The sequence below is a fragment of the Schistocerca nitens genome, chromosome 2, assembly GCF_023898315.1.
Source record: "Schistocerca nitens isolate TAMUIC-IGC-003100 chromosome 2, iqSchNite1.1, whole genome shotgun sequence".
Lineage (NCBI taxonomy): Eukaryota > Metazoa > Arthropoda > Insecta > Orthoptera > Acrididae > Schistocerca > Schistocerca nitens.
The window spans coordinates 509299819-509324356 of NC_064615.1; the positions used below are offsets into that span (position 1 = coordinate 509299819).

Here is a 24538-nt window from a genome sequence, read left to right on the forward strand (position 1 = left end):
GTGTCAGGAAGTCGTTTCTGAAAGTATTTGTATGGAGTGTAGCCATGTATGGAAGTGAAACATGGACGATAACCAGTTTGGACAAGAAGAGAATAGAAGCTTTCGAAATGTGGTGCTACAGAAGAATGCTGAAGATAAGGTGGGTAGATCACATAACTAATGAGGAGGTATTGAATAGGATTGGGGAGAAGAGAAGTTTGTGGCACAAGTTGATAAGAAGAAGGGATCGGTTGGTAGGACATGTTTTGAGGCATCAAGGGATCACAAATTTAGCATTGGAGGGCAGCGTGGAGGGTAAAAATCGTAGAGGGAGACCAAGAGATCAATACACTAAGCAGATTCAGAAGTATGTAGGTTGCAGTAGGTACTGGGAGATGAAGAAGCTTGCACAGGATAGAGTAGCATGGAGAGCTGCATCAAACCAGTCTCAGGACTGAAGACCACAACAACAACAACAACAACATATACTTCATGCACATATCATCATATTAACATCACTTTCTCTCAGAGCTATGACAACACATCATTACTTGACCAATATTTGCTGTCCTCGGGGGTAAGAGCAAAAGTAAATCATCTTTATAATATTCAATATAAGTGTAATTAGCTCTCTCATTATTAATCTTTTTCATCTATAATCATTGTACCTCATATTACACCACTTAATACATCATAGCTCCAAGCACTACGGCACATAATCCTTGAATGTATTGGATTAACCAGTTTTATATAGGCAACTACCACTTAAGAAAAAAAGGCATAGAAAGAGAAAGAGTAATGCAGACATAGATATGGTGTGGTGAGGGGGAGGTGTGGATGGGGGGGGGGGGGACAAAATTTAATTTTTCCTTGCATGGTGGCACCTATCATATACATGAGAGCAGTGGCAGGGTGTGAAAATCATTAGACTTCGTTCACTATGACAAAGTAATATATGTACAGATGCATGAAATATTAATATGCAAGAAATAAAAAATGTAATCATCTTTTTAACATTCAGTATTAGTGTAATTAACTCTTTCATTATTAATCTTTTTCATCCTTAATTATTATACTTCATATTACATCACTTAATACATCATAGCTTCATGCACTAGGGTACATTATCCTTGTAGAAGGAGAGAAGGAGAAAAATCTAATTTTTAGTCTCACAATATGGTATGTCACACAGCATCCTAGAGGTTACAGTGACAGGTGTTAATCATGTTCTGACGACTGTGTATGCACCTGCAGACCAACAGTCACCTACTCTCAGTAGTAATCTGATAGACACAAATAAAATTGAGAAAAGTAATGGTATGTGGCTTTCCTTCCAAGGCCTTGATGCTAGTATTACATCTGTACCCAGCCCTGAAACAAAAACTCACTCCTATCACTTCCTTGGCACACAGACAATTTTGATCCCATCCCAGATGCAGTGTAATGGGAAAAGAAGGAGGGTACCAACCCTTTAAACCCCTAATGTTTGTTGAGGCAGAAAGCTATTACCGTCAGTAGTAATGTAAACTGTTGTATATAGGAAAGATGGAAGAGGACCAAAAGGATTGTGACATGAAAGCAAACTGGAAAAATGTCAAGAACAGCTCATTCACTCTGTGGGCACTAATACACATCTTGCAAGCTTCAAGGTTCTGGAGATTAGCTGATAACTCTGCCCAATATTCATCTAAATGGAATAGGATGTAGATGAAGATGAAATGGGAGATACGATACTGCGTGAAGAGTTTGACAGAGCACTGAAAGACCTGAGTCAAAACAAGGCCCCGGGAGTAGACAACATTCCATTGGAACTACTGACAGCATTGGGAGAGCCAGTCCTGACAAAACTCTACCATCTGGTGAGCAAGATGTATGAGACAGGCGAAATACCCACAGACTTCAGGAAGAATATAATAATTCCAATCCCAAAGAAAGCAGGTGTTGACAGATGTGAAACTTACTGAACTATCAGTTTAATAAGTCACAGCTGCAAAATACTAACAAATTCTTTACAGACGAATGGAAAAACTGGTAGAAGCCGATCTCGGCAAAGATCAGTTTGGATTCCGCAGAAATGTTGGAACATGTGAGGCAATACTGACCTTACGACTTATCTTAGAAAATAGATTAAGGAAAGGCAAACCTACATTTCTAGCATTAGTAGACTTAGAGAAAGCTTTTGACAATGTTGACTGGAATACTCTCTTTCAAATTCTAAAGGTGGCCAGGGTAAAATACAGGTAGCGAAAGGCTATTTACAATTTGTACAGAAACCAGATGGCAGTTATAAGAGTCGAGGGACATGAAAGGGAAGCAGTTGTTGGGAAGGGAGTAAGACTGGGTTGTAGCCTGTCCCCGATGTTATTCAATCTGTATATTGAGCAAGCAGTAAAGGAAACAAAAGAAAAATTCAGAGTAGGTATTAAAGTCCATGGAGAAGACATAAAAACGTTGAGGTTCGCCAATGACATTGTAATTCTGTCAGAGACAGCAAAGGACTTGGAAGAGCAGTTGAACGGAATGGACAGTGTCTTGAAAGGAGGATATAAGATGAACATCAACAAAAGCAAAAAGAGGATAATGGAATGTAGTCTAATCAAGCCGGGTGATGCTGAGGAAATTAGATTAGGAAATGAGACAGTTAAAGTAGTAAAGGAGTTTTGCTATTTGGGGAGCAAAATAACTGATGATGGTTGAAGTAGAGAGGATATAAAATGTAGACTGGCAATGGCAAGGAAAGCGTTTCTGAAGAAGAGAAATTTGTTAGCATCTAGTATAGATTTAAGTGTCAGGAAGTTGTTTCTGAAAGTATTTGTATGGAGTGTAGCCATGTATGGAAGTGAAACATGGACGATAAATAGTTTGGACAAGGAGAGAATAGAAGCTTTCAAAATGTGGTGCTACAAAAGAATGCTGAAGATTAGATGGTGAGGAGGTATTGAATAGAATTGGGGAGAAGAGGAGTTTGTGGCACAACTTGATAAGAAGAAGGGAACGGTTGGTAAGACATGTTCTGAGGCATCAAGGGATCACAAATTTAGCATTGGAGGGCAGCGTGGAGGGTAAAAATCATAGAGGGAGACCAAGAGATGAATACACTAAGCAGATACAGAAGGATGTAGGTTGCAGTAAGTACTGGGAGATGAAGAAGCTTGCACAGGATAGAGTAGCATGGAGAGCTGCATCAAACCAGTCTCAGAACTGAAGACAACAACAACAACAAATATTCATCTTAAAAAGTAACATTCCAAAACATGTATCTACTCATAATGCTGCCCACAGACAGTATTTTCCCTATTTTTCCTCATGTTCTGTGACTTAACCATCTCAAAATATTGCTACTATGAGTACTAGATCTTAAAAATTAACTTAATACATAGCACTTGGAAAACATACATTGATGACTAATGCCACTGGCAGGTAATATCCTTTCCACTGTTCTTCACACTAATCAACCAAAACCATATGCCTAACACAATGCAGTAAAGTTTCACAGGTACCAAATATATGCTCTACGTAGAAAATTACACCTTGTAACAGATCAGAATTAACCTCCTCCAAATGACAGTATCACAACATACTCAATGTAATGATTAATACCATAAAATAAAGTTATGTGCTAGTCTGTCCTTCATTATCTTAATCTTACTATATTTGTACTTTACTTCACATCTTGATTTTCTATAAAAATGCCGGCCGGAGTGGCCGAGCGGTTCTAGGCGCTTCAGTCTGGAACCGCGCGACTGCTACGGTCGCAGGTTCGAATCCTGCCTCAGGCATGGATGTGTGTGATGTCCTTAGGTTAGTTAGGTTTAAGTAGTTCTAAGTTCTAGGTGACTGATGACATCAGATGTTAAGTCCCATAGTGCTTAGAGCCATTTGAACCATTTTTTCTATAAAAATTACAGCTGAAGGTGGAAACAGAAAATTCTAGTTAATACTGTGTATTTGAACTATAGTTTCCTGGTCAGAGAGTCCTGTTTCTTCTCATTAATCAGAAGTTCAAGGTACTTAACCAGTCGTAGCACAGTGTGGCATGTTTTCAGTGTGATGAGAGTTGGGTGAAAGGTGATGGCAGCAATGACATACATAGTCATTGTGGACTGCTGGTAAGTGCCACCCATGAGGTGCAGTGTGGGTCAGTGGAGTTTTTTGGCAGTGCTGTGACACAACACAATGTGCTCACAGGCATTAAACCCAGACCCTTGGGGTAGACAGTACATGTAGATGCACAGCAGCTGGCTACAACATCGAATGGGTGATATGTGAACATCACTGCTGCAGGTAGTGGCATGACGGTGCTGCCAAGGTGAGGGTGGCACACTGCTGAGTGTTGTGAGCCACACAATTAGGTGGTCAACTGCTTGGCCCATGGGCAGGCAGCTTGGCAGTGAGATAGTGAGGCCAGCCACATGGTAATCAGTGAAGCAACATCTCTGGGCAGTGGCACGATTTGCACACCTTGCTTATGTGAGCAGCACTGATGACATTGCACGGTGTTGGCACGCAGTGGCAGATGAATGGCAGACCCAGCTGTGGCAGTAGTAGATGGGCAATGCTGGTGAGTAGTGACTGAGGATGATGACATGCTCTGACATCTGTCAACAGCACACACATATGCTTGGCAAGACCAGAGTGGCTGCACAACCCGACACATGATACAAACACCACATGCATGTGGATAACTTGTTGAGGGTGCCATGCTCATTGTTGACATGCAGTGACAGGAAGGTTCCAGGTGGCACTGGCCACCAGCCACAGCAGTCAAATGGGCCTACAGCTGTGCCAGCTCAGGCCAAACATGCACAGTGTTCTCTTGGCTTTGCTGACTGGCAGGATGCAGGCTGCAGTCTGGACTTTGCTCCGGGTGCAGTGGAATGCACTAATGCAGTAAGCTCCAGACAGAATGGGAGGGCATAGTCACACTGGTGTCACTTTCTGAGTGGCCACACAGTCTTGAACATGAGTGAAAATTTTGTGGCCATTCGTCAGACCCAATGATGGAGGATCCAAACTGCTGACACTAGTTCTACAGTATGTGAGCAGGTGGGTCGGTGTTAGAAGAGAGGTGGCTTGAAATAAGAGTAAAATACAGAAAATGATGACAGATTACGTAGGCCTCACCTTAGGGTAGGAGTAAAGGACAACTGCCAATGTAGGTGATTAAATAAGTTAAAGTATAAGAATTGTGAAAGGAGGCAGTTCATGTCAATGTGGATGGTGAGTGGTCTTGGGAACAAGGCCAGTGGCAAATGGTAGAAGCCATTGCCCTGGCTGAGAACTCAAATACAAGAGAGAAATGCAACTGCACCCACCCCTCCAAGAACGTCTAGCAACCACTCATGTGACACGTTTTGACAGTCACCTACAGATGAATGTATCTACTTTATTCAGCAGGCCTGAGTGAGGTGGCGCAGTGGTTAGAACACTGGACTTACATTTGAGAGGATGGTTCTTTTGAAATGGCACAGCCATTTTCCTTCCACATCCTTGACACAATCCAAGCTTGTGCTCCATATCTAATGACCTTGATCTGGGTGGGATGTTAAACCCAATCTTCCCCTCCTTCCTTTTCTTGTGTACGACACCAGCAAGGGTAGCATGATGTTGACTTCAGCAACCAACTGGAAATGTGGAATGATGCTAATGGATACAGGTTCAATCAGGCATGTGCACCACTGTAATACTTGTGCATAAGTGTGTTTCAGACACAAGGCTATTATCTTCAAAATATTTTTCTTACAGAATCCCTAAAATATGTTTAGACTGGTTGGCCATCCTGATAATATGACTGCTTTCACAGCTTGCTGGCCATCCTGTATAATATGACTACTTTCACAGGCTGCTTTGATAGGGTAAGTTCATGTACCTGCCTTTTCCACAGGGGTATGACACATGGGCCACAGTACTGGGATCAGGAGAAGCTAATGGACAATCCAGGGTCTTGGGTTGGTTGGGTGGACAGCAGAGTACTACTTTGGGAAGGATGAGAAAGTGGATACATCTCATTTCAGAGTTATGTTGATATGCTGTCAAAGCCCTGGTAGAGAAATTGATGTAATAGCTTCTGTCCTGAGGGTTACAGAGTGTTGAATAAATCCCAGGTTAGTAAAGCTAGAAGGTAGTTTCAGTCTACAAATGACTTGACAAGACTGTTGGCAAACTGCAAGAGGAATTGCATATCTCTGCATATGTGATATCCTAGTGTAGCCCAGGCTCTACTACTGAGTGAGGTGGCACGGTGGTTAGCACACTGGACTCCCATTCGGGAGGACGACGGTTCAATCCCATCTCCAGCCATCCTGATTTAGGTTTTCCGTGATTTCCCTAAATCGCTTCAGGCAAATGCCGGGATGGTACCTTTGAAAGGGCACAGCCAATTTCCTTCCCTCACCCGAGCTTTCGCTCTGTCTGTAATGACCTCGTTGTTGACGGGACGTTAAACACTAATCTCCTCCTCCCAGGCTCTAAGTTAGGCACTTCTTGGTGTGGAATGGGTGACATTTTCCAAATGTGTAAAATTTACTATACCCTTTCCTCCAGTATGCCTACATCGTCAGATATTTCAGTTTTCTGATATCATACTGCTCACTTCCTCCATATTTTTATCTGTGACGCCAGTTTTGGGACATCTCTTGATTGTATAATCCTCATAGTAAGTACAGCTGCATTTGAATATAGCTGCTCATTTCAGCAGGCTTTTTATAAACCTTCAGCAACTTTGAGTCAGCTTCAGTTGGTGATAAATTACCCAAAACAAATACTTTCATGATGGCTCAGCACTCCACAAAATATGCACAAAACATACACTCCTGGAAATGGAAAAAAGAACACATTGACACCGGTGTGTCAGACCCACCATACTTGCTCCGGACACTGCGAGAGGGCTGTACAAGCAATGATCACACGCACGGCACAGCGGACACACCAGGACCCGCGGTGTTGGCCATCGAATGGCGCTAGCTGCGCAGCATTTGTGCACCGCCGCTGTCAGTGTCAGCCAGTTTGCCGTGGCATACGGAGCTCCATCGCAGTCTTTAACACTGGTAGCATGCCGCGACAGCGTGGACGTGAACCGTATGTGCAGTTGACGGACTTTGAGCGAGGGCGTATAGTGGGCATGCGGGAGGCCGGGTGGACGTACCGCCGAATTGCTCAACACGTGGGGCGTGAGGTCTCCACAGTACATCGATGTTGTCGCCAGTGGTCGGCGGAAGGTGCACGTGCCCGTCGACCTGGGACCGGACCGCAGTGACGCACGGATGCACGCCAAGACCGTAGGATCCTACGCAGTGCCGTAGGGGACCGCACCGCCACTTCCCAGCAAATTAGGGACACTGTTGCTCCTGGGGTATCGGCGAGGACCATTCGCAACCATCTCCATGAAGCTGGGCTATGGTCCCGCACACCGTTAGGCCGTCTTCCGCTCACGCCCCAACATCGTGCAGCCCGCCTCCAGTGGTGTCGCGACAGGCGTGAATGGAGGGACGAATGGAGACATGTCGTCTTCAGCGATGAGAGTCGCTTCTGCCTTGGTGCCAATGATGGTCGTATGCGTGTTTGGCGCCGTGCAGGTGAGCGCCACAATCAGGACTGCATACGACCGAGGCACACAGGGCCAACACCCGGCATCATGGTGTGGGGAGCGATCTCCTACACTGGCCGTACACCACTGGTGATCGTCGAGGGGACACTGAATAGTGCACGGTACATCCAAACCGTCATCGAACCCATCGTTCTACCATTCCTAGACCGGCAAGGGAACTTGCTGTTCCAACAGGACAATGCACGTCCGCATGTATCCCGTGCCACCCAATGTGCTCTAGAAGGTGTAAGTCAACTACCCTGGCCAGCAAGATCTCCGGATCTGTCCCCCATTGAGCATGTTTGGGACTGGATGAAGCGTCGTCTCACGCGGTCTGCACGTCCAGCACGAACGCTGGTCCAACTGAGGCGCCAGGTGGAAATGGCATGGCAAGCCGTTCCACAGGACTACATCCAGCATCTCTACGATCGTCTCCATGGGAGAATAGCAGCCTGCATTGCTGCGAAAGGTGGATATACACTGTACTAGTGCCGACATTGTGCATGCTCTGTTGCCTGTGTCTATGTGCCTGTGGTTCTGTCAGTGTGATCATGTGATGTATCTGACCCCAGGAATGTGTCAATAAAGTTTCCCCTTCCTGGGACAATGAATTCACGGTGTTCTTATTTCAATTTCCAGGAGTGTAACTACTATGAAAAGCTGTATAAACAAAACTGCTCCATGGCTAAAATCAAAATTTAATTGATACCTTAAGAATCCCCTGACAACATGTAGAAATTGTCAGCACTGCAGCACATACAACAAGTGATAGGTAGAAGTGCCATCCCCTCGGTTCTGGAATCAGTATCAATGGATTTACCCAATTTGGAATTTCTCTCTCACATAAAAATGAAAGAACTGAAGTCTGTTGTATACACTAGTTTCTATAAATGAAGAAATGAGAACAAAAGTGATAGCTGGAAAAAATATAAAGCAATTAACAAAGAAGTTGAATAAAATATTATCCCACAGTAGTGCTGCTCAAAATTACTACATGAAAATCAACAATGCTGCAATGCAGTTGTGCCATTTGTACATAGACTACAGTGTGCTATGCAGAGAGGATCAGCAGATTCAAAATCAAATTTTGGCAACTGGATCTCCAAGAGGAAAAAGACAACCGCCATGTGTAATGAGATGCAGCATTAACGGCATATGGGTAAATCTGCAACCAAATCACATAATTTGGACAAATCACACTTTTAGTTATTTAGCCACAATTAAATATCTGGGAAAATTTGCTGCCATGAAAATACATAATGCGTGACAGTCAAAATTAATCGCAACAGCTACAAAATCCAAAAAATATTGTTTATAATAATGAAAATAATCAGTTATTAATAATATAATGCAAATGGACAGATAAAAAATCTACTCACCAAGCAGTGGCAGGGGAACACATGCACACAAAAGGATTTTAATTTCACAAGCCTTAGGAGCCAGTGGCTCGTTCTTCTGGCAGAAGAGTTGAAGGGGAAGGCAGAGGGATGAAGGGAAAGGACTGAAGAGGTTTAGGGAAGTGGGTACAGTTTTGAAAAGTCACCCAGAACCACAGGTCCAGGGAGACTTACCAGCTGGGATGAGAAGGAAAGACTGATTCAGTCTTTGTCAAGCAGACAAGCATTTACATTATTAAAAAATATTGTGTAACATATATATCTACTCTCACTTATGTAGCTATCAGAACACTAAATACCTACTATACACACAACTATTTACATTTGTATCGAATCATGCATCATTTGTTACCATGAAAACAACAGTCAAAGCTACACAGAAGACATAAAATCATACTGTAAATACAGTTCAAAGACAAGCAGGAAGAAAAGGTAAATGACTCACAAACTATTTAATTTGTGTTGTTCCATGCAAAACAAAATTATATGTAGTCAAGACACTGCAGATATATTTCAGAAGACAGGCAAAAGAAAAATATGCAAATTACACATAAAATATTCAGTGGATGTTACCAAAAGCAAAACAAGATAAATGCCTGGTTACATGTAACAAAATAAAATGACAAATAAAAAGTGAAAAAAGTTCAAATAAATCAGCAGAAACACTGTATGGCAATGAAATGCGAATAACATAAAACTATTTGTTACTAATTGACAACTTTTCAATTAATACATATCATTCCTATCTAAGACTGGTACTACTACTTCATAATACATGATTCAGGTTTCTAGATTGATGTCTGGCAAATTTTTTTATATTGCATCATGGAAAACAGCTCCACTGTTACCATCCCATCTGGTTTTGGTAGGATAAATTAAGATCAGTAGTGGTGTATCCTCCTACTAGTGCAAGTGAGTGTGAGTAGACAAAGAGTAGTGTTGCCATGCATGTGTACTTAAATTAGCCACCAGTGGTAGCAGCGCGGCCCAATTACTTGAGTCCACTTATAAGAAGCGTGCACATAACACAGTCTCTACCACACTGTCCACTGGTAGCACACACTTACATATGTCTGGAGCAGCACTAACTCACTCTCATTATGTTCTTTTAGTTTGTATCACTCAAATCAGTTGTTCTGTGTATCACTTACATTGCACCTTCTATGTGATTCTTTTGTGTCATTACATGTGAAATAACAAGAGCCTTATTTCTGTTATTGTTCATAGCTTTAATAATAAAGCCATATTTGTGTTACTTGGATTGTTTTTGTGCATTACTTGGTGACTACACAATTGGCAACAAGTTTGGAACAGTTTCCCCATGTGCAAGTACAGTTTCATCAGGTTTAGTCATTGTGGATGCCATGCTACCAGCCCCAATTGAACAGTTCACTTTGGCAGTGTTCACTTTGTTGGCTTCCACTAACAAACAGGGTACCATTCCACCAGTTTATCCTCCATATGACGATTCAGCTGAGGATTGTGAAGCTTACCAAAAAATACTCAGACAGCATTTTTGGCTTTCAGTGTGACAGATTCAAATTTGTGCAAAGATTTATTACTCTTGTGGAGCCCATCTAAGGTGTGTCAATTATTGTGCCGGCTTTCCCTTTTACAAGAACCAATGGCTCTTACTTTTGATCACACATGAAGTTTATTGTCCAACTACTATTGCACACAAATGCTTTTCATAGCAGCGTGAGTTGAATTCTACCAGTGCCACAAGAAACGAAACCAGTCATACAGGGCCTAGACAGCTGAACTTCATGGCCTTAGCCATAGTTGTCAGTTCACTGCTGATGCCCAAAATGACTCTTTCACAGACTCTGTGGTGTGCAATGCAATTATCTGTTTAGCTCTGGACAAGAAAGTGTGCCAAAGGCTTACTCTGTGAAATAGCACAATCTTTTGAAGTTTCTCAGGCAGTGGTTCACCAAATTGAAGCATGAGGCAATGTAGCAGTAGTGTCGCAAGATGTGCCCACTATGATGACAAGAGAGCTTGCTTGAGGAAGCGGCAATGGTGACCCTAACCATGCAGGTCCGGAACCAAGTGGACCAAGGCCACCACAAGCAGCCACAACCACCATAGCATCGGCATCAGTGTTCTATGTTTCCATCTTGTCCTTCCTGTTTTGTCCAGCCCATTGTGTCCTAAGCACTGGGCTTCTTATAATACTTGACAGAAGAAAGGCCACACTGCCTCCGCGTGTCATTTGCTGAAGGTTGCTCAGGATATGGACGTGGATGTAAGCTGTGTGACTCCAATGCTTGTGATTTCTCCCAAGTTGTTTATTGAGTTAAGCATTTTTCACCAAGTGCCCCAGGTACAGGCTGACACAGGTACTACTATTGAATTCTCAAACCTATGTGAGTTTAGCCTCACTGCCATTGACACTGATCATGTGGAACTTGTTCAGTTATAACAAACAGAGAATTGTGTTGTTGGGAAAATTAACAGCATCTGCCTCTTACATGTCAGATCTTTGTTGCATTACATTTTTGGTGGTTGATGATGCCTGTGTTGAGAACTTGTTCAGGATGGACGCTTTTCAGGCATTTGGAATTTTTATCACTGATGCTGTTCTCTTTGTGTCCAGACGCGTACTGTATACTCAATTGGAAAAACTGTGTGAGGAGTGTTTGGAATTGTTTTTGAAAGATGTAGTGTGTGCTACGAATGTTTATGCTCATATTTCTTTGAAATCTATGGCTCAGCCTCATTTTTGTCATACATATCCTATTCCTGTTGCCTGGAAAGATCAAATGAAAGCAGAATTGGACAGACTGAAATCTCTAGGGCTGGCAACCTGTTATGGTTAGTGAATGGTCGTCTCTGCTGGCTGTAGTCTGGAAGCCGTCAGGGAAACTTTGCGTCTGTGGTGACTTCAGTACTACTGTCAACATGCAGTTGATCATGGGTATGTATCCTCTCTCATGCCAGGGCAAACTGCTGGCAAAAATAATGGGTGGCTGTCACTTTTCTAAAATTGATATGTTTGAAGTGTATCCACAGATTCCTGTGGACGAAGAGTCTCGGCAGGCTCTGATTTTGAATACTCCTTTTGGTCTCTGTCAATATTTGCACCTTTGTTTTGGTGTGACCAGCACTCCTGCTAACTTCCAATGAGTTTTAGAGCAACTGACTATGCCTGTCCCAGGTTGCATTAATTATCTGGATGATACTGTCATCACAGGCTCCTCCTTGCATGATCACTTTAAAAATTTGTGAACTTTGTTTTTTGTCTTACATTCCACAGGCTTACGGTATAACCTCAGTTTTTTCAACTTTCTATTGTTTTTGCGGGGTTTGAGGTCCCATGGAATGGTGTTTTCACTCTGCCAGACCGCATTTCCGCTGTTACGTCTATGCCTCACCCCTCATCCACGAAGGAGTTTCCGGCCTTCCTAAGGAAGATAGCCTACTACCATAAATTCCTGCTGGGGGGGCAGCCACATTTGCCTACCTGTTACATGCCTTGTTATGCAAAAATGTACCTTTTTGCTGGAGCCCAGTTTGTGAACATGCTTTTCAAATGTTGAAATCCAATCTACTCTGAGCCCCTACATTCTCTCTGGACCAGCACATAGTTTTGGCAACTGATGCCTCATGTTACAGCCTAGTGCTCTGACATGCCAATGGCTCTGAATGAACCATTGCTCTTACCTCTAAATCTCTCAATCCGATCCAGCAGCATTATTCTCAGGTGGAAAAGGAGGCTCTTGCCATAGTTATGTTCTCCAGAAATTTCATGGCTCTTTTGTATGGCTCCAAGTTTCACCTTATTTCTGACCATAAATCCTTTGTTTCCTTGTTTAACCCTCACACTTCCTTGCCCGACAAGGCAGCACACCACCTACACTGCATGGCACTGTTCTTTTCTCACTACAATTTGAAATTCATTTTCGACCTAATCCCAAATATGCCAACGTGCACACCTTGTCCCATCTCCCTGGGGGTCCTGATCCCAACTTTGATTGAGAAGAACTGCTTTTCTTCCATCTTGATATTGAAATGCAGCTGCAGTAGACGTTCCCAAATACGAGCTTGTGCATAGCAACTGACATTGCTGCCAATCAAGTTCTCTGCCAGGTGGTTTGGTTTGTTCAACAGGGCTGCCAGGTAAGCCAGCAGGTTGGGCTTTGAACCCCACCCTGTGCAACTATTTTTCCTTATGGTATCGCCCCTCTGATTTTGATGGTGTTTTGCTGTTGTCCACAGAAGATCTCTCTCCCACAGTAGTCATTCCTGTTGCATTACAATGCAAGGTTCTATGCCTTTCCCACCAGGACCATTGGAGAGTTTCACACACTAAACTGTTAGCTAGGAGACATATTTCTTGGTCATGAATTAATGGCAAAATTGTCCATTTTTTTGTGGCTTGTGAGTAGTGTGCCTGATAACAGGCTGTTCCCAGGACAAAATAACCCACATTGTGGGTTATTGTGGATGCATTTTTCTGGTTTTCTTACATTCTCCAGTGTGCATCGACACCGGCTGAGGTCACAATTTGTATGCTTTTGAGGTTTTTTTCCCTACTGTACCTTTGTTTATGATAATGTGTCCAGTTCATTCCTCACACCTTTCAATTGTTTTGTTCCCATCACAGCATTCTTCATGTTATGGCTCTGCCATAATAATAATAATAATAATAATAATAATAATAATAATAATTTTATTGTCGTTCAGCTGATTACAGCAATAGACAAAGTCAAGAGCATATATTTCTACATAAACTACTATATCGATGTAAATTGGTTTACATAAAATAGGTACACATTAGAATACAGTATTTTCATCTTCAAAGAATTCATCAATGGTGTAAAACGGATTGTTCACTAGTAGCTTGTATAATTTAGCTTTAAAGATATTTACAGGCAGTTCTTTAAAGTCAGCACTTAGTCTATTAAACATCCTTAGTCCAAGAACTAGGTAAGAGTTATGCGATTTTGATAATCTATGATATGGTATGTCTGCAGATGTTCTGTTTCTAGTATTCCACCTTCAATCAAATGGTGAGGGGGGAATGACAAGTGAGTACATTCAAGTCCCAATTGAGAAAGATTTTTGTTGACTCTTTGCTGGACATCACTCTTCTGTGTTTCCTGAACATTTCTTGCTTCATGCCTGTGGCAGAGTGGAGCCTGCTTGTGTTTCTTCATGGCAGGCAGCCATGCATACTTCTCTATCTTCTGCAGCCTGCACTGCACCTGCCAGGGTTGGGTTTGTCCGGCCACTTCCAGCTGGGATCACCAGTACGGGCATAAGGGTTTGGTCGCTGGCCCGTGTGGATACCAGCCACTGTTGTTCACCACTGGGACACTGGCTTTGTGATATCCATACAACCAATGGGCTCGTGGTCTGCCATTTTGATCACTTATGCCTCCCTTTGCCACCAGAAGCTAATGGTTCACTGATGCAGCCCTCACCGCCACAGCCCACCTCACCAACCTCTGCCTCAAGTCTATCATCACCTGCTGTGAAGGTTGTAACGGGATACCCTCCTCTAACATTATCTTTTTTATGTATATAGAAATAACCAATACCATGTATACTATCAATTCTTGTACTGGTGAACATTCTCGGCTGTTTAACAGAATGAATTTCATATGATTCTGTATACGATGTATTATGTTTTGGGCTAAAATATGTAAAAAAAAATAATTTGTTAGTACTCTGTACATACAGTTAAAATTACTCTTCTTTTTAAAATATTTGAAATTATGAAATTTCTGGCATACTTAAAATTCATATTATTAATTGCAGAATCTAATGCTAATTATTAAATTTATTTCTGGATTCATTTACAAAATAATGATATATTTTAGCAAAGATTTTTCTTTTGTCAAGAAAGTTTGTAAACTCTTTTGACTTGTAAATTCTTTGGAATTGTGTGAGTACTGCAGAATGTAAGTAGTAGTACGCATGTAGAGGAGGCAACCAACGGGCTGCCTCCACCAGCCCCCTCTCTGTCATTGCCCCAGCCGTCATTGTCGGTGGGTGTAGCTCTGCCTCCTCCACAATGCTGCTGCTGATGATGATGATGCAGAGATGGAGATGGCACCCTTCCTCTGATGGAAAGGCACATATTTTGCTACTCTTGTCAACAACAACGTAATTGACAGTTTTTATGAGATTGTGAAGTCAGTGTGATATAGAAGAATGGGATAAAATAAAAAAAAAAAATATTCATAGCAACAGGCAAATCTTCAACAGTTATTTAGTCAACAAGAACCTACAAAATCAACATTTCAGCCACAAGAATGTACCCCTGTACATAAAAAGTGGAAACAACAACAACAAGGGAAAATGAAAGTTTTTCTTTCGTATATCTTACGCCTCTTGAAGCTTTTGAAAGTAATGAAGACACTAAGAGAATTTTAATAGTGATGAGTGGGAGGGTAAGATTACAAGGTGCACCCATCCCATTGGTTGCCTCCTCTACATGCAGCATCCTGGGGATCCAGTTTCCTGGCACCAGGCACCGGTCCATCTCTGGCCATGGGTCTGTGCTGCCTGCTGTTCCAGTTGGGCTGCCTCCACCAGCCCCCTCTCCATCATTGTCTCAGCCATCATTGCTGATGGATACTGCTCTGCCTCCTCCACACTGGGGCCTGCTTGCTGACAATGATGCAGAGATGGAGACGGCACCCTCCTGCATGGTGCCACTGTCAGGCACCTCACAGGCCTACCGTCCTCGGTCGTGCGCACATCCTCACACATTCCGGCCCTGTACTCCGGTGCCCGTCTGGCACATTGTCCTGCCCCTGCCATTGGCAACAGCTGCTGCTGCTGCTCCGGGTCTGATTAATGTCTCTCTTGTTGGGCCACCGGTCTCCTCCATTGCCCGTGCGCCCTCTTCACAAAAGGGAGAGGTGTGCTGTATCCTGCTACTAGTGCATCTGCGTATGAATGTGAGTGTGCTGAGAGTGGTGTCGCTGCATGTGAGTACTTAAATTGACTTCCAACTGTGTCAGTGTGGGCCAGGCACTAGGAGGCTGCCTGTAGGAAGTGAGCACATGGCACAGTCTTCACCAAGCCATCAACCTGTAACTCATGCCTGTATATGTGTGAGGCAGTACTGACTCACTCTCACTATGTTCTTTTAGTTTGTACCACTCACCTCAGTTGTTCTGTGTATCACTTATGTTGCACCTTCTGTATGATTCTTTGGTCTTATTACATGTGAAGTCATCTCATGACTTGACATGTAACAAGACCAAAGAATCATACATTATTGTTCAGAGGCTTATAAATAAAGCCTTATTTATGCTACTTGGAGAGGTTTCATGTATTATTTGGTTACTACACAACGAGTGATAAGTTTGTAACAGTTTCTGTGTGTGTCATCTTTAAGTGCAGTTTCATCAGGTTTAACCATTACGGATGCTGTGCCACCAGCCCTTATTGAACAGCTTACTTCGACAGTGACCACTTTGTCAGCTTACATTAATAGACGGGGTACCGTTCCACTGGTCTGTCCACCCACTTTTCCTTTGTGTGAAGATTCAGCTGAGGATTGGGAAGCTTACATAAAAAAGACAGACAGCAGTTTTTGTCTTTCATTGTGACGGACTCAAATTTGTGCAGTCATATTCCTTTATTTGTACTGTATTGCACTACTAGTGCACGCGAGTGTAACTGCACTGAGAGTAGCAACATTGTGCATGTGTACTTAAATCAACCACCAACTGTATCAGCACAGGAGGTCACTGGCTACCTACAGGAAGTGTGCACATGGCACGTTCTCACCCACACTGTGTACCAGCAACTTGTGCCTTTATATGTGTGGAGCAGTGCTGACTCACTCACACTATGTTCTTTTAGTTTGTACCATTCGTTGTTCTGCATATCACTTATGTTGCACCTTCTGTATTAATTCTTTGGTCTTTTTAAGTGTAGAGTCATGAGAGTCTTATTTCTGTTATTGTTCAGAGGTTTATAAATAACGTTATATCTGTGTTACTTTGGATCCGTTTACATATAACTTGGTTACTACAGGTAGTACCGGGATCCATTCCACATAGCATGATGATACATGTTGAAGGCTTTCACCAAGCAGATAACAAGCTCATCACACACATTTGAGAAGATTACAGAGGCTTTAAAGTTATCATCTTTTGACAACTTTTACAAATTGCTCTAACTACAACATTCTTTCTCATGTTGGTGGCGAACGTCAGTCAAAGTTTACCTGACACAGGTGTTTCACACTGTTCATGCCTTACTTCTGTCAGTTATCACTTTCTACATTAGAATGTTTTATTTAGAACAAAACTGCACAAGGAAAGAATATTTATATAATTTATTGATGGAAATATATGATTATACATGCAAGTTTGAATGCAGTATAGCAGTTGGTGCCTTGAAAGTGAAAAACAACAGCTGAGATAGTTAACTTGTTCAAGTGCCATGAAAGTATCTTTAATAGATGAATTATGATGAAGAGCCATTTCTGTTGAGAATCTCTATAAGTTAATCAATTTATTTTTGCTCAATTCACAACTGGAATTTTTCACAGTATTTAGTATAGTATATTTCAGTTACTGACAGTTTGAATACTTTAAAGTTTTTTGAGCTGACAATATATTAAGTGCATAACAAAAAGGCCATTCACCACTATATTTTAAGGCTTGGTGTACTGGGTAGCCAGGTGCTTAAGAGCATAGCATTCTTACGTCAAAGGTAAGTTGTTATCACATTAATAAAATATAGTGTTTTTTTTTTAATTGTTTTCTGAATAACAAAACAGTTCATTCATAAAAGTACAGTCATATTATATTAACAAAACCAAAAGAAAAAGCACAGTCATATTAAATGTAATAAAACAGATACGCTGAAGAAGAACCTCCAACAGGTTGGACACAAACATACATAATTAGTAACCATAAGCTTAAGAATCACCGCAGATGAGTCTCTAAATAAATGAATTTTGTACACTGTTGGTCAAAGCTATGAAAATAAACTGATAATCACACTAAACAGGCAGAAAAGTGACATTTTGTCTGGTATTGAAACTTTACAGTGGAGAACCAACAAATAGAAATGTTGATATGAATATGAATTGAAAGATTTTTGGTAATTGAAAGTTCGCTGCATTGGTATTTCCCCTCCCCAACACCACACGCACCAGAAGAGGGAGGGGGGGGGGGGTCATCACATTCCTCTATCAGCACTTACTACATTAGCTCTTTTCAGTATAAATACAGGAAACAATCAGTCATATGCATACTGAAAAATTATTCTCTGATTTCACATAAGTTATTTAAGAAATCGAAAGAAAAGTCATTGTAGCAGCTAAAATACAATTTGTACCAGATTCTTCCAAGAACTGATACAGTGTCTTAACAATTGTATTGAGAGGGAGGGAAGACAGGAGGGGGAGGGGCAGGGGGAAAGGCGAGGAATGAAAAGGCTGGGAGCTGATCTTATTATGCCACACTTCATTTAAACCTTTTCTTCACAACTGGTTTTGGCCTTTTAAGTAATTATACAGAGATTATATAGGCACACTACATTACCATTATGAAACAGGAACACAATGGAGTGAATGTAAATTAACAGAAACATATAATGTGGTAAAAGATACCATAGTTTCATTTTAGGTTACAAGAAGCTCGACAACAGGAAGAATGATGTTAGAGACAAAGTAAAAGTGAAAGAGAGCTGACTGAACTAAGGAAGCACTCATTCACAATACCAGACAATGTATTTAATTGAAATTTAACTCAACAAATGAGTGTCCAATTTGAGTCAAAGCATCATAACAGACAGATAAAAGTGACTAGTTTTCAAGTACACAAAGTGAAACTACTAGATAAGGAAGATATTGTGAAATAGATCTTTATCCTTCATGTTGTAGTCAGCAAATACTTGTCTTCTTCCACATAAAATATTAAGTTATTATCACTACTGTAGCTCACTGTGTTGTTGTACAAATGACTAATTAACACTGGCTTATAAATTTCATTTTTCAGGAACAACATTCAGTTCTTTGATAATAATAACCATTATTTCTCTTTTAGGACATTCACTTGTAACATGCATGCATTTGGATTAAGTAAAGAACTATCTTATGAATTTCTAAGGAAACAGTGCATAATTGCTAATCTGCGGGAAGGTTAGTAAGAAATATCATTTATAATAATGTACTATGTGATTTTTCATAAAAAACTTGTTTTAATCACACATAAGAATTTGTCAGTTGACTTATGTGTGTGTTCTGCTACCACTTAGTGAGTAGATTTTTTATCTATCTAATTAAATTATAACCTTTTTTTTTGGGCCAGCTAGACCACAATTTTAAGGTAATAGTGAAGATATGATAGCAGTAGCTCTCCCAGTCATGAACATGAGAAAGGAATCATTAAATTATTTGTTGGGATAAAAATCTCCAAATTCGTGTAGAGGGAGGCACATCAGCTGGAAAGCTGGATTAGCAGGCATTCATTTCAATTAAACTCTCCAGAACAAAAGTTTTAAAGTTGTTCTGTTTCCTTATATTGCCAGATGTGTAATTGGAATAATAATAATAATAATAATAACAATAATAATCCCCATCACCATCAACCATTTATATCCACCACTGGGTAAAGGCCGCCTCTAGACTTTTACTTGCAATATGGTGTTCGGTGATACTCATCCAATGAAGTGTGTACATCTTCAGTGGAGTAGTATGATCAATATAAATAAGTTTCATTAACATTAACTGAATTTTCTATTGGTGCTTGGGACAATATGATAGTAATGTTAAAAAGGAAAACACTTCCTAAAGTTCTGTAAAATTATATTTATTTGGTCACAGACCAGCTTTCAGATTCTCAGGACATCTTCAGGTGACAACCGAATGTTGCAAACATAGATAAACATGATGTGTGACTTACACAGATATTATTCATACAGTTCATATATAAGATACAAAAATGACAAAGTGTTTACATAGGAAAATGTTACAATAATTACATTAACGAAAAGGGTAAACAAAGCTTTTATGTGGAGATACATATAACAAATGATGAGAAATACAATGAATTTACTGTTTGAATCTAGCATATGTAACACAAACTCAGTTTAATATGGGGAAAAGGAACCTGAGTCTGTTCATTTAATACTAGGCTGGCATTGTGTACCTGTCAGATTGGGTGCAGGTGGTTAGGCTACCCTGCCAGGAGGTCCTATTGCACTGTGTTCACTCCTCATTCTGTGTGTGAGCCACTTGAGCACCCCTACACATGAGTACTCAGCTGGGTCAGTACAGTCAAGTATGCTAGGGCCAGCTGACTGACTGCTCATCCATGTTTTCTTTTTCCTTCTCCTCTCACTCACATCAATGAGTCACCTATCTTGGTGAGCAAAGCTGTTAACACATGCTTGTGTGGTATCTCAGGATTCAATGGTAGCTGGTTCCTGATCGTGGAGACATTTTCATTACAGGTATTTGGCCAACTAGGGGAAGAGAAGTGGTGGAGTAAAGTTCCTAATTAGCAATTTGCCATTGTAGTGGGTCAAATCCTAAAACTCTCCAGTGCTTTTCAAAAAGTGAGGGCACATTTCACCATTGTGGGTAATCCATCAGTTGAGAATATTAAGCTCGGTTAGCATCCTAGTGAAGAAAGAAAATTTTTTGAACTGGCTGCTGTACCGGCCCCATAAGGTCTCCTGCCGACATTCCCAAATGACTCAACATTAACTTAATGTAATTGAAAGAATATAACTATGTCTTCTCAATTTGGGGATGGATCATTACAAAGTGCAGGAGTTTATCCTTGCAATAGTTCTCATTAATGTTAACATGGTATTAACTTATGAATAACACAGCACAAACAACAACTAAAATGTTTTATAAGATGCTAATTTTCAGCCACATCCAGTTTCCATCAAAAACCATTGTAATGGATATTCATCAATGTTGTTGACATATTAATATGAGTGGCAATATGATACATGTTTGTATGCTCAATGACAAGACAGTGCTTATCGGTACTGAGCATGTTGTCATCAATGAATATATGTCATTATCTTGTTATGGTCCACCCTCTAAAACTAGCCATTCATGGTTTGAGTTAAACATTCACAAAATCTGCAAATGACCTCCTCTGTTCTCTGTACACAGATATAGAAGTCACTGGCAAAAAGAATGAATAAGTTTACAGTGACTTGTTAAACCAAATTGTACAAAGATATAGTAATCAAATCATTACAATACTTGGGATATGAATGCACCGGAGTGTTATAGTTTTTATACCTCCAGTCATAATAGTGAAGCCCTGATTCTGGTCAGTAAAATTTGCAGTCAAGTTTTATTACTGAAGATTACTAATTACATTAATGATAATGTTACTTTTACATTTTTCACTACTTAAATTTTCAAGATATATCACTTATTCATTTCTATACAATACTTTGTATATTTGGAAAGGAGCATATTCTTTCTAGAGTGTAAAACTTAACATACTTCCTAGTTGGCCCAGAAGTCAATCATTGCTGAGTAAATACTTGAAAACTGGTGACTACATATGTCATAATACAATATGTATATTATAATTCATAAAAGATTGCATTAGAATTTCATTCCTGAAATTGTGTTTTTATTTGCTGAAATTGGTTAAATCTCATTTATCAACAGTATTACACAGATACACACATAGGGGTCAGAAAGCAAGATGATTAAAAGACAAATAATCAAAATAATTTCCTCTAAAACTGCTCAAAGAAATGACTGGCGAACACTCTTAAAACTACTTGGTTTGTTGCAGCTGAGTGCTAAGGCCTCACATTTTTCAACTGAAAGCTTTTCATAAAGTGCCTCACAAAAATGTCCAGGGGTTTTAAATTGGACTGGGAAACCGTGCTTCAGAGTTGTTGTACATAATCTAGCACAGTCTGAACACTTCAGTCCAATGTCACCCGACTGTCAACATACAATGTGGCTGAGCACCACCTTATCAATATATTTTGTGTCATATATAACAAACACACTGTTCAAGTATTACAATAGGCAGACGTACATTTGGAAAATGCTGAGATACAGGAAGATTGCAGCTGTATGACATCATGGTAAGACAATCTTAAATGAGATGTTGGATTGTAAGGTGTATCCAGCATCAGACATATAGAGTGTTAAAGAGAAAGTTTTACATCTTCCTACAGCAGGTAGCACTGTCAATGGTAGAAGAAAGTTCCTATAATTGTATGTCCACAAGACAATACCTTTTGAGAAATGGGTGAATCTTCCATCTCATTATCATCTGTCTGTCATGTAGAAGCAGAAACTATAGGCAGTGCTGCATGTGGTTACCATGCATCCTGACACATCCTACAACACGTCTTTGCAGTGGATCATTCACTCTTTCAAGTACATCTGGCTCAATTGCCTTGTGTCACATGCATTGGCCACATGCTCCTGTAATGCCTGCACACTATTGATGCCTTGGACATATGCCAATGCACTTAAATGTCTCCATAGCCAGCAATCCAACAGATTCAGGTCCAGTGAATGGGGAGGATATGATACCAGACCTTCTCACCATGAGACATTGTAGTGAGGTCCTGTTACACAATCTGTAGAAAATGGAATGGTGTCCCGTGATGCATAAACCACAGCAGTCGTCTTTCTGCAAGGTTAACATTCTCCAGTAGCACTGGTAATACATTCTACATCTACATGACTACTCTGCAATTCACATTTAAGTGCTTGGCAAAGGGTTCGTCGAACCACAATCATACTATCTCTCTACCATTCCACTCCCGAACAGCGCGCGGGAAAAACGAACACCTAAACCTTTCTGTTCGAGCTCTGATTTCTCTTATTTTATTTTGATGATCATTCCTACCTATGTAGGTTGGGCTCAACAAAATATTTTCGCATTCGGAAGAGAAAGTTGGTGACCGAAATTTCGTAAATAGATCTCGCTGCAACGAAAAACGTCTTTGCTGTAATGACTTCCATCCCAATTCGCGTATCATATCTGCCGCACTCTCTCCCCTACTACGTGATAATACAAAACGAGCTGCCCTTTCTTGCACCCTTTCGATGTCCTCCGTCAATCCCACCTGGTAAGGATCCCACACCGCGCAGCAGTATTCCAACAGAGTACGAACGAGTGTAGTGTAAGCTGTCTCTTTAGTGAACTTATTGCATCTTCTAACAAGGGAACCTCCCCATCGCACCCCCCTCAGATTTAGATATAAGTTGGAACAGTGGATAGGCCTTGAAAAACTGAACACAGATCAATCGAGAAAACAGGAAGAAGTTGTGTGGAACTATGAAAAAAATTAGCAAAATATACGAACTGAGTAGTCCACGTGCAACATATACAACTTCAAGGGCGATGTGCAGTCAGGAGCGCCGTGGTCCTGTGGTTAGCGTGAGCAGCTGCGGAATGAGAGGTCCATGGTTCAAGTCCTCCCCGGAGTGAAAAATTTATTTTCGCAAAGTTATGATCTGTCCATTCGTTCATTGACGTCTCTGTTCACTGTAATAAGTTTAGTGTCTGTGTTTTGCGACCGCACCGCAAAACCGTGCGATTAGTAGACGAAAGGACGTGCCTCTCCAATGGGAACTGAAAACATTTCATCGCAAGGTCATAGGTCAACCGATTCCTCCACGGGAAAACACGTCTGATATATTCTATACGATACTGTTGACGGCATGTGCGTCACATGACAGTAATATGTTGTCGACCCACCTAACTTGTACACTTGGCGAATGGGTAAAAAGATTCTTCTACCTTGCCCGATTTAGGTTTTCTTGTGGATGTGATTATCACTCCCAAAAAAGTGATCGCATCGGACGGACAGACAATAATTGTCTGAAAACAAAAAATTAAAATTTTCGGTCGATGGAAGACTTGAACCAAGGACCTCTCACTCCATAGTTGCTCACGCTAACCACAGGACCACGGCGCTCCTGAGTGCACATCACCCTTGAAGTTGTATATGTTGCACGTGGACTACTCAGTTCGTATATTTTGATAATTTTTTTCACAGTTCCACACAACTTCTTCCTGTTTTCTCGATTGATTTGTGTTCAGTTTTTCAAGGCCTATCCACTGTTCCAACTTATAGCTAAATCTGAGGGGGGTGCGATGGGGAGGTTCCCTTGTAAGTGTCCTGCCAATGAAACGCAACCTTTGGCTCACCTTCCCCACAATATTATCTATGTGGTCTTTCCAACTGAAGTTGTTCGTAATTTTAACACCCAGGTACTTAGTTGAATTGACAGCCTTGAGAATTGTACTATTTATCGAGTAATCGAATTCCAACGTATTTTTTTTGGAACTCATGTGGATCACCTCACACTTTTCGTAATTTAGCGTCAACTGCCACCTGCCACACCATACAGCAATCTTTTCTAAATCGCTTTGCAACTGATACTGGTCTTCGGATGACCTTACTAGATGGTAAATTACAGCATCATCTGCGAACAACCTAAGAGAACTGCTCAGATTGTCACCCAGGTCATTTATATAGATCAGTAACAGCAGAGGTCGCAGGACGCTTCGCTGGGGAACACCTGATATCACTTCAGTTTTACTCGATGTGTAGAAAATGGTGATTCACAGCCCCTATTAATCTG

At 41.0% G+C, this 24538-nt stretch overlaps 1 protein-coding gene across 2 annotated transcripts in view; it reads left to right on the top strand.

Annotated features, from left to right (window-relative positions):
- Positions 1 to 24538, top strand: part of LOC126236485 (uncharacterized protein KIAA0513) — a 273756-nt gene that overhangs the window by 242920 nt on the left and 6298 nt on the right. For both annotated transcript variants that reach the window (XM_049945828.1, XM_049945829.1), the window contains one exon: positions 18987 to 19081. In XM_049945828.1, coding sequence (XP_049801785.1) covers positions 18987 to 19081 — 95 coding nt within the window. The remainder of the gene's footprint in view (positions 1 to 18986; positions 19082 to 24538) is intronic.